This window comes from Muntiacus reevesi, chromosome 4, assembly GCF_963930625.1.
Source record: "Muntiacus reevesi chromosome 4, mMunRee1.1, whole genome shotgun sequence".
Classification (NCBI taxonomy): Eukaryota; Metazoa; Chordata; class Mammalia; order Artiodactyla; family Cervidae; genus Muntiacus; species Muntiacus reevesi.
The window spans coordinates 162,004,871-162,019,867 of NC_089252.1; the positions used below are offsets into that span (position 1 = coordinate 162,004,871).

Sequence of the window (14,997 nt, forward strand, 5' to 3'; positions counted from 1 at the left end):
ACCAGCTGAGCCACAAAGGAAGCCTGAATGTGTGCTGGCCACATGAATTTGAGAGTGAACATGGTGAAATAAAACTCTGGGCTGCTAAAGAGAGAGACCAGAGGGCTGAGCTCATATTCCATAAAATGTTATCAACAATCTATGATCATCTTTATATAAGATAAGCACCTTCTTTCCCTCATTTTTTTTTCTTGCTTAAGTTAAGAACTCAATATGACACAGTTTTGATAGAAAATTAAAAGTTGTGCCCTAAGAAGTCCTTCATACTATGTGATGAGGAACAATCCCTCAGACTCAGTCTTTAAAGGATGTTATCATTGTCATCAAAATATTTGTCTGAGATTTTGCATCCCATCTTGATAAATAATAATTATCTAGAATCACTTTCATATCTTGTAGCTCCCTTCTTCTACCCATTAGTAGGATGTGTTGTGCCAAGTCTTTTCAGTCATGTCCAACTCTTAGTAACCCTGTGGACAGCAACCCACCAGGCTTCTCTATCCATGGGATTCTCCAGGCAAGAATACTGGAGTGAATTGCCATGCCCTCCTCCAGGGGATCTTCCTGAAGCAGGGATCGAACCTGCGTCACCTGCATCTCCTGCATTGGCAGACAGGTTCATTACCACTAGCACTACCTGGGAAGTCTTATTAGTAGGATACTGGAATTTAAATTCAGCTATTGTATATTTTCATAAAGTTTATTAAGTTTCCCTAATTTTCTGATTCCTAGTAGGCTATTCCTTACCTAACGTTGCTATTTCTCTGAAGAGACATAGATTATCAGGATTAGGGAGCTTTTACTGAAGTCCCCTAGTTTTACAGAAGAAAATTAGGTCCAGGGGAGATGATGGCTTGGGCCACATGGTAAGTTGGTGGCATATCTAGGACCACACCTCCAGGCCTCCAGACCTGAACCCAGCTTAGAGTCATACTGCTTCTTCCTTTAACCATGAGTTTATGGTTCTCTTTTCAAAGTTCTAAAGCTCCATTTTAAATTTTTAAAAAAATCATTCCTTGCACATTAGGTTCCCCTAAATGGAAATATTTCATTTGTTGTTCCTTCAAAGCCTTAATGGGGCAAATACTACTTAAAGAGAGACTGTTATTCTATTAATAGTTTACATTCCAGAGGTACACCAGAACAGCTGTGAGTACAGTCTCCCTCCCCCTCTAAATTAATGATAGCAGAAAATATGATACCCTTTTTCTATGTTTCTTAATATTCCCATTCCTATTGTTTCTTCCTACAAGAAAAAAAATTTATATTAATTCTTCACTGTAACTGGAACATTAGAACCTTACAAAAATATAATTTTTAACACCTTGACATATAGGCCAGGAAAAAAGAATAGCACTGTAGGAGTTTATATTTAAATAACTTATTACCTCTGCTGATAACCTCTTTACAAACTCTGATCTTTAATCCTAATGTAATACTTTTAAGAAAGGTGAAAACCTAGTGTGTGTCCTGGGTCACGGTTGATTGTGGCTTTATAAAATTTACGCCTGCAAATAGCTATTAATAGCTGCTTCTTAGAATAAAAATTCAAGAAAGGTATTTTGGGGGGGATAGACTCAAGTGTAAAGGCCTGTCAGAATAAAGATTCAACTGGCAACAACAATTCACACTTACCCTACTAGCTTAACTGTGATAGTTTATCTCTCAGGAGAGTGAACAGTCTCTGGAGATATGGTCTCAGGAATCTAAGGTCCTCTCCCTGGTGGTACCACGCCCACGTCTGATGGTGGAAGATGGTCACCAGTTCTGGGTCCGCAGTGCAACGTCCAGAAGGGGGAAATGAACCAGAGGAGGGCACCACCATTGTTTTAAAGAATGCATCATGTCTCACTTCTGCTCACTTCCTATTGGCTGGAACTTTGTCACATGGCTGCACCTCACCAGAAAGGAGGCTGGGAAGTGTTGTCCTTAGCTGGGCAGCCATCCAATCAGCTAAAACTTAGAAAGCTTATCACTAAGAAAGAAGCAAGCTGCTGTCTGGCAGAGATCAGAGGAGTGTCATCCACACTAGTCATTAAGAAAGAATGAGGTGTGTGCAACAAAGCAGGAAAATAGGAGGAAAGGTTCTCACCAGATCATAAGTCAGGAGAGGCTTCCCAGAGGAATTGACGTTTATACCCGCAAGGGTGAGTACCAGTTGAAGGAATGAGGAGTGTTCCAAGCTAAAAATAAAGCATGTGTGAAGATGCACCTGAGGGAGAGATGACCCTGTGTCAGATCTAGAATAGGGAAAACCCAAAGGATTCATGAATTTAACTTGGTCTATGCCTTCGTTTGTGTGTGTGAGCTCAGTCACTCAGTTGTGTCCGACTCTTTGCAGCCCCATGGACTATAGCCCGCCAAGCTCCTCTGTCCATGGAATTTTCCAGACAAGAATACTGGAGCAGATTGCCATTGCCTACTCCAGGAGATCTTCCCACCCAGGGGTCAAATCTGCATCTCTTGTGTCTCCTGCATTGACAGGAGGACTCTTGACCACTGCACCGCTTGGGAAGCATACTTCTTGCCTACTACTTTCCTACTTAGAGACATTGTCTATTCACCCTTCCTTCCCACCCATCCATCCATTCACCTATCCATCCATCCATAGAAGGTTCTAAGATGTTTATTGAGTTAATTAATTTTTAAACCCTATTCTTCAGAGACCCAGTATTTGCCAGGCACTGTATCAAGTGATTTAGCATGCACACACATATCAAGTAATGTAGAAGGCATAAAGAAACATAAGACATTATCCCAACTGATGTGAAGCTTAATTTTAATTGAAGAGGTAAACCCATGCACATATTACTGTAGTACAAGCTGGATAGAACAGGCATCCTAAAAGATGCCCTAAGGAGTGACCACTCACTGGAGGTGGAGATGTTAAACGGAAGGAAAACTAAAGCTTTGACAACAACATTAACGGATCAACACCAGACTGAACCTTCTCCACCTTTTTTCTGTGTCTGTTTGCTTATTTATTGTTTTTTTTTTTTTTTCTGAAATTTTCTTCCACAGATTCTGTGGCAACAGCATCCGGACCACTACTAGTTGAAGTTGCCAAAACTCCAGGTGCCAGCCTTGGGGTGGCCCTAACTACCTCGATGTGCTGTAACAAACAGGTCATTGTCATAGACAAAATCAAATCTGCAAGTATTGCAGACAGGTGAGTGTCATAGAAAGTGCCTACTTTTCCAAATTGCACGCGTGTTAAACTGTGTAGAGATATATTCATATATGTATACACGCATATGTAATACCTACACACATGCACACACAGGTAAAACAAAACAGCTCTTCTGCCAGTTTATACAAGCTTCATATGCAAAACAAGTTAGTATTCTAGAGCTTAAAATTTTACCTTCCTTATCAGCTACCCCATGAAGTAATCTTGCTTCATCCAAATGTTTGGTGTGGCCTTTAGAAATAAGAAAAAGTCAAGCAACTATGTACATTTACCTACTGTGTGTTAGAGTAATAGCCCATTTTTGGTTGAGGGTAGCTAAGCAGATCTTTATTTTGCTCCATGCAGAGAAGTCATGTGGTTTCTTGAATTGTGAACAATTAAATCCTGCCACCATACAATCTTATTCCTTTTTTCTTCAGGAAATAAAACAACATTTTAAAAATGATAACAGTCTTTAAAGAAAGGTCCTCCACTGTCATATGTTAATCTTAAGAGTTTCACTATATTCAAGGGTCCCCCAAAACATCGTTCTTTCTCATGACATAAAAATGCTAGTCTTTTATCCCGAAGTCTTCTTCTGATAGATTTATAAATGGGGAGGCAGGGAAGACTACCTTACCACCTAATAAATTATTTAACCGCTCCTGGTGAGAAAACCCCCACCTCCCATAGCTGAAGCACTCGAGGTGCACCCAAGTGGAATTTTATCTTTGGATGGGAGGGATGACTTGAAACACTTTTGTCTTGAGTAGACTGTGGTCATCGTGCAAATGTTTAGATCTGCCCCAATGCCCTGTCTCCCTGCGTGTCTCCAACCCTCTTCTCCCTTCCTGGCGACCTTCTGACTCTGATGCCCTGCAGCCACCCCCGTAGTGGTCAGACTATAGCTCCACTGCGCTCTTAGCTGCATTCAGGCCTTTAACAGTGATGGTGATGGATTCAGGGATGCCCTCCCATTGAGTGGTCCAGGAAGCTCTCATGTTCTGCCTCTGTTTCTCTCATGTGGCAGAGGGTAAGCAGTTTAAGCAGCTGTCCACTTGACTGGCACCTGATATGCTGACGGCTGTGTGCGCTGTTCTCAACTCACCCAGTCTCTTGAGTTCAGCAAGATGTAGCAGCCCATCCCTCCTCCTCCCCAGCTTCCCCCTCACAGAGGCTTCCTTTGATTGCTCTTTGACGCCTGCCTCATTTCCATCATCACTGAGAGCTTTTGTGCTCATAGATGTTTATCTCCAGAATAACAAAATAATCAAGAACTGGTGATCTGGGAGCATGTGTGAGATGATTCCGAGCAAGCATTAGCTGAATCTTTCTCCCAAGTTATTCTCCCAAGAAAATAGTTGTAAATGACCCAGTTCCCATTCTGCAAGTCCCATCTTTACATTCTGAATATTTACCAACTCATATTTATAGATATAAAAACTCAGGGGGAAAAGTCAAAGGAAAACATTTCCGTAGTCTTCCCTCCTCGCTTGCTCACTTCCCCTCAACTTTCAGCACTGCCACCCCCAAAATAATATATTTTTATAAAGGACAAGGAAAAACCTTTCCTTGAGTTTTCCTGTATTTTCTTCAAGGTTTTACATTCCTCTTCATACCCAAGATAGTTAATATTTGACAGGTAGTGTTTCCTATGACATTCAATCATTTCCTTTTTCCCTTAAGTAAATGAAAACTGTGAAGTTTTAAGTGTGAGGACGTGAAGGTCATAATCCAAAGAGGAAGGCGCGCCATCACCTTCTCCTTTTCACAGGTGTGGTGCTCTGCACGTGGGTGATCACATCCTGTCCATCGACGGCACCAGCATGGAGTACTGCACGCTCGCAGAAGCAACCCAATTCCTGGCCAACACCACCGACCAGGTCAAGCTTGAGATTCTCCCCCATCATCAGACCCGCCTGGCCCTGAAGGGACCTGACCACGGTGAGAGGATCCTTCCAGATAAACCTCTGTTGTCTTCCCCTTGCAATGACTGCTTCTCCAGCAGAGTTAGAAAGCAGAGAGAGGCCAAGTTTAATTCTGCCTCTGTCATTTCTTTTCAAACAACAGGCGGTCTTTGTTTACACCTCTTCATCTTCCCAATCCCTTTGACCAAGCCACAGGTGTTTTACCCGAAACCCCCAAATTGAGGAAACACTATTTGAAATAGAATTTTCATGTTTGTACTGTTTGTTTGTTTTTTTAAGCCTTTGGTACAAATTGAGTGTGGAAAGAAAGGAAATAATTTGACTTCCTGTGATTTGCATTGAATTTCTACTCTGCTTAGAGGACAGTAAAGGCAAATACTAAAACTCCCACTGTTTAAAAATAGTTATGAAGTGGGCATTTATGCCAGATCCTTCAAATATTTCAGGGGGAAAACAGTTTCATGAGAGATTTTGTCTGTTTTTCAGAGTAGTTTTTTTCCTTAGGATGGAGAACAAACTTCCAACCAAATATTTCTCCTAGGAGTGTCAGAATATTTGACTAGGATTATGCAGTAACAAGTTTCACCTGAGGAAATTTGAATTTTCACTGTCTTGAAGCTTACAGATCTTTTGCTGAGTGTTTATACACTGTCCCACCTAGGCATCCTTAAATAAAACCCAGTGCAAGAAAAAGGACTTTGAGCCCAAAATCAAATGAAGAACGACTCTCCAGTGAGGTCTTTGTTCTAACCTCTCCCTTGCTCCTCTTCCTTAAATCAAGCACTCTCCTTTTTTATTCCTTGAAACCAACTTCTAAAGCCCCACTAGTACTATCAGGCTCCCTAGAGGTGAGGAACACATTTCTTTATGTTTAGAGAGAAAGAAGAATTTTCTCCGGAACCAAAATTTTGCTTCTGAGGAGGTTGTTTGTTTCCTATGTCTCCAACCTTCTAAAACACACTGCACTTTTCCACAGTTTGAAAAAAAGGGGCACAAAATAATTTTCATACTGAATGAGTCAGCTGGATGCAACCTTTTTTAATTAAATGGAGCTTAGACAGCTCTGGAGCTAATGAAAATCTCCAGTACAGCATTCCCTTTATCAGATTTTAATTTTACACTTTGGAGTTGGAGAAATGAGGCCGCCGAGGCAGGTTATGAACAGAAATTCTGCCTCGTTTGAATGGAAATGATAAGGGGGTACGATTCATGGGACTGGTCCGTTCCTGTCGGGAGGATGTGCGGGCCTTTCCCGCTCACTGACGGAGAAGGGAGATGTCTAAAGCTCTTAAGTTTCTTCTAAATGCATCTGAAGGTGCCACTGGATTTGAAGCCCAGCAGGCATCGCAGTACACACTGCTAGTGCTTTTTCAGCATAAGATTTTTCTTGGTAAATTCTAGTATCAGAATCAGAAATGTGAACAGACCCTATAAAAATGTCATTGTCTTTAGCAACCTCATTTTCCCTGCCTTTTATTTGCCATGTGAACAAATCATAGTTCAAATAGTTTCCACTCATGAAATATTAAATGTTTTTATCTACCAAGACAGTCTGAGATGATGCATTTAAATATAAAGGGGATGGAGACCAAGAACTAACTTTTTTTTTCTTCACTGTGGAAAAGCTGATGTCATTTGTGATTTTGCAGGGGGGCGACGGGCTGGTAATTTTAGTAACTCTAACTCTTGCTTCTGAGTCTGTCATCCACTATTGTTGAAAATTGATCACCATCTTCTTTATCTAACATGCAAGTATCTCCCTACATTTTACATTAAAATCAGACTTGTATTTCCAAAAGGAAATAAATAATGGGTCTTAAACATAATTAAATCCCAATTAAAAAGAGAAAATATACCCCAAACTTGTTCTAATGTTTATGATTCTCAAACTTCTGTTTTGAGTTGTAGTAGAATTGTTATATAGTTTTACCTTTTTCCATAAGAAAGTTCTAGTTGTTTTTTTTTTTTTTTCCAAGATTTCTGATGCTTAAACAGCATGTGTCTCATCCCCTGGGTAGATGGAAATAAAACATTCCACAGATTTTGCTGAGCAAGAAAGCATTCACCATAGTATTTTCAGGGAAATATAGAAATGGACACATCAACCCGGAATAGATTTGCTCTGCGTTTTGCTGGGAAATAGCAGCATTCAAAAAGCCATAAGAATGAGTTTTTAAAGAGGTCAGAAAGTGTGCCCCTGAGGCTCTTTGGGAGACATAGTCTTGCTTGGAGGAAACTTTGGAAAAGAAAATGTGAGCAGAGTCTTGAGGTTCTATAATTCAGTACCAGGAGAACTACCATCTCTGAGCAACCAACAGTGTAACTATTGCCCATACCTTTGAACTCCTGGACTAGATAAGAGGGTACAATTAGAGAAGAGAACGAAAGTACCTCCCATGTCAGATTTCAATAGCAATGACAGCATGGAGTGATAGAAAAAAACATTATATTTTCCGTACTGTTTATTTATCTGTGCAAAGGACTTAGGAACAGACAGAGGAAGAGGCAAATATAGTGTGGTGGCTGAGGGCAGGGACTCAGAGTCAGACTCTCAGAACTTTAATTCTGGCTCCACCACTGGGAGCTTAGCAAGTTACTCAACTTTTCTATACCTCAGTTTCTTCATCTGTAAAATGGGTGTTATTATAATTCATACCTCATAGATGTATTATGAGTATTATCTGATATAAACCATGTAAAAGTACTTAGCACAGTGCCTGGTATATAGTGAGGACTCAGTGAAAGTTGACTGTTATTGGTATTATGGGGACCATTAAGTGGGAGAATGTAAATAATTTTTTTTTTTCAAAATGAAAGAGCATCAAAAATGTGACATCTTATTTTTACTGAAATCCTCGCCTAACATATGAGTATAAAGTACATCACCATAAAACAGAATAGATTTAGAGTGCACGTTCAAAATAGGCTACCACTATCTTCTCTGGCCTACATTGTTTATTGAACACCTTTTAAATTCATTACACATGGCAGGCAGTTTTGTGCATTATCTTATATAATTTTTGTCTCTTAATTATTTTATGTATATGAAGATTTAGTCCCCAATAATATCTCAAGTCAAAATAAGTATTATGACCTACATTTCAGTTCAGGTCAGTTCAGTTGCTCAGTCATGTATGACTCTTTGCAACCCCATGGACTGAAGCATGCCAGGCTTACCTGTCCCTCACCAACACCCAGAGCTCATTCAAACTGATGTCTGTCAAGTCAGTGATGCCATCCAACCATCTCATCCTCTGTCGTCCCCTTGTCCTGCCTTCAATCTTTCCCAGCATCAGGGTCTTTTCAAATGAGTCAGTTCTTCACATCAGGTAGCCAAAGTATTGGAGTTTCAGCTTCAGCATCAGTCCTGCCAAGGAATACTCAGGACTGATTTCCTTTAGGATTGACTGGTTTGATCTCCTTGCATTCCGCAGGACTCTCAAGAGTCTTCTCCAACACCACAGTTCAAAAGCATTAATTCTTTGGCACTCAGCTTTCATTGTAGTCCAACTCTCACATCTATGCATGACTACTGGAAAAACCATAGTTTTCACTAGATGGACCTTGGTTGGCAGAGTAATGTTTCTGCTTTTTAATATGCTGTCTAGGTTAGTCATAGCTTTTCTTCCAAGGAGCAAGCATCTTTAAACTTCATGGCTGCAGTCACCATCTGCAATGATTTTGGAGCCAAAAAATATAAAGTCTCTCACTGTTTTCATTGTTTCCATATCTATTTGCCATGAAGTGATGGGGCTGGATGCCATGATCTTAGTTTTCTGAATGTTGAGCTTTAAGCCAACTTTTTCACTCTCCTCTTTCACTTTCATCAAGAGGCTCTTTGGTTCTTCCTCACTTTCTGCCATAAGGGTGGTGTGGTCTGCATATCTGAGGTTATCTATATTTCTCCCGTCAGTCTTGATTCCATCTTGTGCTTCATCCAGTCTGGCATTTAGCATGATGTACTCTGCATTTAAGTTAAACAAGCAGGGTGACAATATACAGCCTTGATGTACCTCTTTTCCGATTTGGAACCAGTCTGTTGTTCCATGTCCAGTTCTAACTGTTGCTTCCTGACCTGCATACACATTTATCAAGAGGCAGGTCAGGTGGTCTGGTATTCCCGTTTCTTAAAGAATTTTCAACAGTTTGTTGTGATTCACACAGTCAAAGGCTTTGGCATAGTCAATAAAGCAAAAGTAGGTATTTTTCTGGAACTTTCTTGCTTTTTCAATGATCCAACGGATGTTGGCAATTTGATCTCTGGTTCCTCTGCCTTTTCTAAATCCAGCTTGAACATCTGGAAGTTCACGGTTCACGTACTGTTGAAGTGTGGCTTGGAGGATTTTGAGCATTACTTTGCTAGCATGTGAGATGAATGCAATTGTGCAATAGTTTGAACATTCTTTGGCATTGCCTTTCTTTGGGATTGGAATGAAAACTGACCTTTTCCAGTCCTGTGGCCACTGCTGAGTTTTCCAAATTTGCTGTCATATTGAGTGCATCACTTTAACAGCATTGTCTTTTAAGATTTGAAATAGCTCAACTGGAATTCCATCACCTGTACTACCTTTGTTCATAGTGATGCTTTCTAAGGCCCACTTGACTTCACATTTCAGGATGTCTGGCTCTAGGTGAGTGATCACACCATCATGATTATCTGGATCATGAAGATCTTTTTTGTATAGTTCTTCTGTATATTCTTGCCACCTCTTCTTAATATCTTCTGCTTCTGTTAGATCCATGCCATTTCTGTCCTTTACTGTGCCCATTTTTGCCTGAAATGTTCCCTTGGTATCTCTAATTTTCTTGAAGAGATCTCATCTTTCCCATTGTATTGTTATCCTTTATTTCTTTGCACTGATCACTGAGGAAGGCTTTCTTATCTCTCCTTGCTATTCTTTGGAACTCTGCATTCAAATGGGTATATCTTTCCTTTTCTCCTTTGCCTTTAGCTTCTCTTCTTTCCTCAGCTACTTGTAAAGCCTCCTCAGACACCCATTTTGCCTTTTTGCATTTCTTTTTGTTGGGGATGGTCTTGATCATTGCCTCCTGTACAAAGTCACGAACCTCCATCCATAGTTCTTCAGGCACTCTGTCTTTCGGATCTAATCCCTTGAATTAAATGACCTGCATTTAACCGACCACAAATGTCACAGTGCCAAACATACAATAGGTGGTCAGAATGTTCCTTACTGAGTTATTAATTGACCTTGACAACATTCAAAACTGCCCAGTAATTTTCACAGCACTTCATAAAGAACTGGGTCAAAAAATGAGTGGAGAATTCTGAAGTTCACACACTGTGTTGTTCAGTCGGTAACTCATGTCAAGCTGTTTGCAACCCCATGAACTGTAGCATGCAAGGCTCCTCTATTCTCCACTATCTCTTAGAGTATTCTCAAATTCATGTCCATTGAGTCAGTGATGCTATCTAACCATTACTCACTGTATATCATTTGAAACACATGATACTTTATAGAGCTCAACAGAATGGCTGTGGGTGTTGATTAGCCAGACCCAACACTGACTGCATCTTGCTAAAATGTCTTCTGGTACACCCAAAAGTAAAATGAGGATGGCGAAAGAGACTTGCCTCGAAATGCTCTTTATCACAAGGAAAATCCTGCTACAATATGTACATGGACCCTTTGGCTGATATTCTTACTCATTCATGCATGTGTTCATTCACTCAGTCATTCATTCATCAGTCATCATATGCCAGGCTTTGTTCTAGTTGCCACAGTGCATCTAGTGAGCAAGGCAAGCAAAGTAGATTCCTATTCTCATGGGATTTACATTCCAGTATAGAGAGACAAGCATTAAAAGTATATTAAATAAATAAAGCCCTTTCAACTATGAAGAATATATTAATAAAAAAGCAATGGGATAACATAGGAGAGACAACTGCTCTATCCAGGGAGCTCAGGATGACTTGGCACCTGAGCCAGCCATGTAAACAAGTAGGAGAAGAATATTAGAAGTAGGAAGAATGAGAAGGGGTAAAGCTAGAGAGATAAGTAGGGCTCACGTCTGATTCTCTTTGTAATTGTAACCCATTGAAACACCTTAAATGGGAGTTATGTCATCTAATTTATGTATTTAAAATATTATTCTGTATTATGGATCCTGGAAGGTAGGTATGTAAGAGGTGAACCAGGGAGCCAAGTCTGAAGGTTTGGCAGTGGTCGAGGTGAAGGAGGTGGTAGCTTGGTAGCTTTAAAGTAGACTAGTGGAGAGGGAGATAAACCCCAAAACTAGAAACTGAAGTGTATAGAAGCAAAGGACCATATGTTCAGGACTGCAAAATGATGGTGGCCATGAATGTGTGCTGCAGATTTCTCAGTCTCTTAACTTGTGTCCGGTGAATGAAATTTGTGGAATGAGAGATACACCTATTTCCTTAAAAAAAAAGAGAAGAAAAAGTATTCATTGGCAAGTAGATAGAAAGTAGATGGTATGTATCAATGTTATTAAATAAAGAATCACTAGTTTTTATTCTGTGTGCCAGCACCACGCTAAGCACCTTAGGTACATATTCTCCACAGTTGGCCTCTGGGATAGATGCTTTTGTGATCTCTACTTGACATAATGAGGAAACTGTGGCTTAGAGAGGTTGAGTAACTGGTCAAGGTCAGATAGAGAAGATGGGTTGGAGCCGGAGCAGAAATACAGCCTCAGCCCTTGGCCTCAGCTGGTGGTGATCTGTTCATGCTAGTGCTTTTGTTCCATGATCTGTCTCATTCCAGAAAGGTTGAGATGTGGTCAGCGAGGCTGATGTCACTGATGGTATAATTTAAACTCTTACCCAAAGAACTCTCCTTTAAATACTTACAGAGTATCTGACCTCACTCCATGAACAAATACTGCAAAATAATTCATATGTAAGGCACCTGATCTTAGAATCATGACAATAGAGAGAGAAGTTCATATTTTATTTTTCATTCTTTAAGATAGTTAAGTGAAAATTTTCAGATCAATATAGTAACAAACATAAAAGTGCTCATACTTTCAGACCACTGAGTAGAAAATCAAATCTAAACAATATTGAAATTAGAATGGAAGTGTGATATACATTTTTTAAAACATAAAGAGGACACCAGAATTTTGGAATTAGCTTTATTAAAATTTCAGACATCTTAAAGAAATACAAGAATATTTGAAATATGTTTAATAATTAAATGCCTTCTTTCAAATGTAAATACAGCTTTTAAAAATACCCCCAAAATTTTAAAGTATATTGAGACTTGCATCTTCTTGTTAGGGTATGGATAAGATCCTGATAGAGTAGTTTATTGTAGTTCAAGTGATGAATAGTAGTGTAATTAAAATGTCAGAGCAGTAAATTGTGATGTGTGACTAGTACATCCTTTGAATCAGGAGCCAGTATGATTTATCATTCATTCTTTTCTTTTTCTCAAAACAAGAGCTACTAACTGGCCAAGATTTGCAAATCTCTAATTACTAATCTTGTGCCATAGATCTTACAGGGTTGACTTTTAAGTTAAAAAAAAATGTTTTCATCTCTGCTGTGAAGCACAGGGGGAGATTAGAAATTGATTCAGTAGTCATGTTAAAAGGAGGAAAAAAATGGGCTGGGGAAAGACATGCATTATTGTTGGGAAGATGAAAAGTTACCATCCCTGGTGTTAATCATAGGTTTTGCTGACCACTGAGAAATGGCCAAAGCCAGGTTTTTTCCCTTTTTTTTTGTGCAAGCAGCCTTCATTTTTTGTTGTTGTTGTTACTTTTTATTTGTGCAGTTCAGTTACTTTCTCCTCTGTTTTGGTTCTTTGTTTGTTTGTTTTTTCTTATTTCTCATCATCACTTCATGTGGGCAGTGAAAATTCAGAGGAGCGACAGGCAACTCCCCTGGGACTCCTGGGCCAGCATCCACTGCAGCCTTCACACCTACCATCACCATAGCACGCACCACCCTGACCATTGCAGAGCGCCGGCCCCGACTTTCCCGAAAGCGCCTCCTCCAAACAGCCCTCGTAATGTTCCAGGCTTCCTCCTCCTGGTCTTTTACTTAAATTATACTCTTCTCCTGCCTTCTTCATCTGATTCATACCATAGTTGGTTTCATGGGTGTGGTGGTCTTTTTTTTTTTTTTTTTTTTTTTTTGGTAGTAGCAGCTTCTCATTTCTGTCATCTCTTAAGTCTCTCTTTTCCATTAGAAAGCATTTGCTGTTAAGACAGGATGTAAATGTTCAGAATGCTTTATGTGTGGTCAGGAAATAGCAATGCAGAATATTATATAGAAGATAATGTTCCCAGATCTTATTTGTATATATGGAACCACTTGTGAAATTCATGCCAGAAGCTGTCTATGAAAATGAGATTATGTATCTGAAGCATTGAGTTGTTTATGGAGAAACTTGCTTTAATGTTTTCTTTTTTGGCTAAAGCAAAACTCATAGAGGCTCTCTGTGTTGCGTTGTACTCACGGGGGTCAATGATGCTCCTCAGGCATTTCTGGGCTCTTAGAGCACAGAGTCTAAAGCACTGTCTCCAGGGCTCCTGAGACTTGCTCTCTGATTGGTTGGAGCTACCTGCCCACCATTGCTGTGCATCTTGTGTGTCTTTCTGGGTTGTTGCTGGTTGACAGGCGTGGCGGGCTCACACCCCACCTGAGAATGCTCTGTGCCAAGTCTTCACTTTCTTACAGCAGCTTTGGTGTCTTCATCCTTCTCTCCTACCTCCATGAGTGCGTACAGCCTGAGTTCCCTGAACATGGGGACTTTGCCTCGAAGCCTCTACTCCACTAGCCCACGTGGAACCATGATGAGGAGGAGACTGAAAAAGAAAGACTTCAAAAGCTCACGTAAGTGAAATGTCAGCCAATGTCTTTTGGCCTGAAAAAAAACTTGTGGGTCCATTGGCATCTTGGATGTAAGGAAACCTATAGGAAGAGTGTTTTACAGAAGAAGATAAGTAACTCACTACCCTGTGCCAAAGACCGTTGAAATGATATCCCTTATCGACATAACAATTGCACCAAATACAATTTCAGACTGGGTTAGTTAGTTTGTCCTACCTTTGCCTACAACGTTTTATTTGAATTTTTTTTCTTGCTCTTTTGGTCTGATAAACTCAAAGATGTAATTTTTTTCTCTAAGACTCCTTCCTTATATCCTGGGTACCTTTGAACATGAAACCATTGTTCTTTGTTTCTTATTGACTAAAGCTGGGTCCACTTATTCACTTTGAAAACTGGATCCCCTTTTGGTAAATATGAGTCCCATGTATTTGTATAGTATTATTATAAATTTCATATTTCATGAATCACCCCTGCAAAAAAGACAGTAATAAGTTTAAATATGCCTTTCAACCTATAGCTTATTCCCCTTAAATGTGCCTTTTCTATCTGTATTTCACGCCTGAAGATTCTAATACTTTCCCAGGGAAACTGCTTCACTGACAAGCATTGCCCTAACATATATCTGTTACCTACTCAAGTGTCAGGAAGATTGAAAGGATGCTTATCTTTACCACAGGTATCCTAAAGACTAGGAATTTCAACTATGACTCTTAGAACTATATCTTCTAGGACAGCCAAGCATGTTATAGACTAGGCAAGACTAGAAAGATGTGGTTGGCAGCCTGCTCTTGTATAGCTGCTTGTCCGTGTAAAGAAAGGGTGATGGAATGCCTTAGGGGAAAAGGGAAGAAGCACATCACTCCTGAATTTCTCTTTTGTGGGAGTGGGAGGGCAGAACAGAATCACTCACCATAATCATGTAAGTTTTAAAGGAAGAGAACACCTAGTTTTCCAACCAGATCTAACCCGTGTAGAGAGAGGTAAGTGTTTCTTGTATTTTTTTTTTTTTTTTTGGTGACCATGACTATGATTCCCATAAGGCAACTCAAAGAAGATGGGATCTCTTCTTGTGTTTACCA

The 14,997-nt window shown here is 39.9% G+C and overlaps 1 protein-coding gene across 1 annotated transcript in view; it reads left to right on the forward strand.

Moving 5' to 3' along the window:
- The window catches only part of GRIP1 (glutamate receptor interacting protein 1), a 203,823-nt gene that overhangs the window by 89,843 nt on the left and 98,983 nt on the right, over positions 1–14,997 (forward strand). The window contains exons 7-10 of the mRNA XM_065935093.1: positions 3,022–3,169; positions 4,944–5,113; positions 12,936–13,091; positions 13,766–13,921. Coding sequence (XP_065791165.1) covers positions 3,022–3,169; positions 4,944–5,113; positions 12,936–13,091; positions 13,766–13,921 — 630 coding nt within the window. The remainder of the gene's footprint in view (positions 1–3,021; positions 3,170–4,943; positions 5,114–12,935; positions 13,092–13,765; positions 13,922–14,997) is intronic.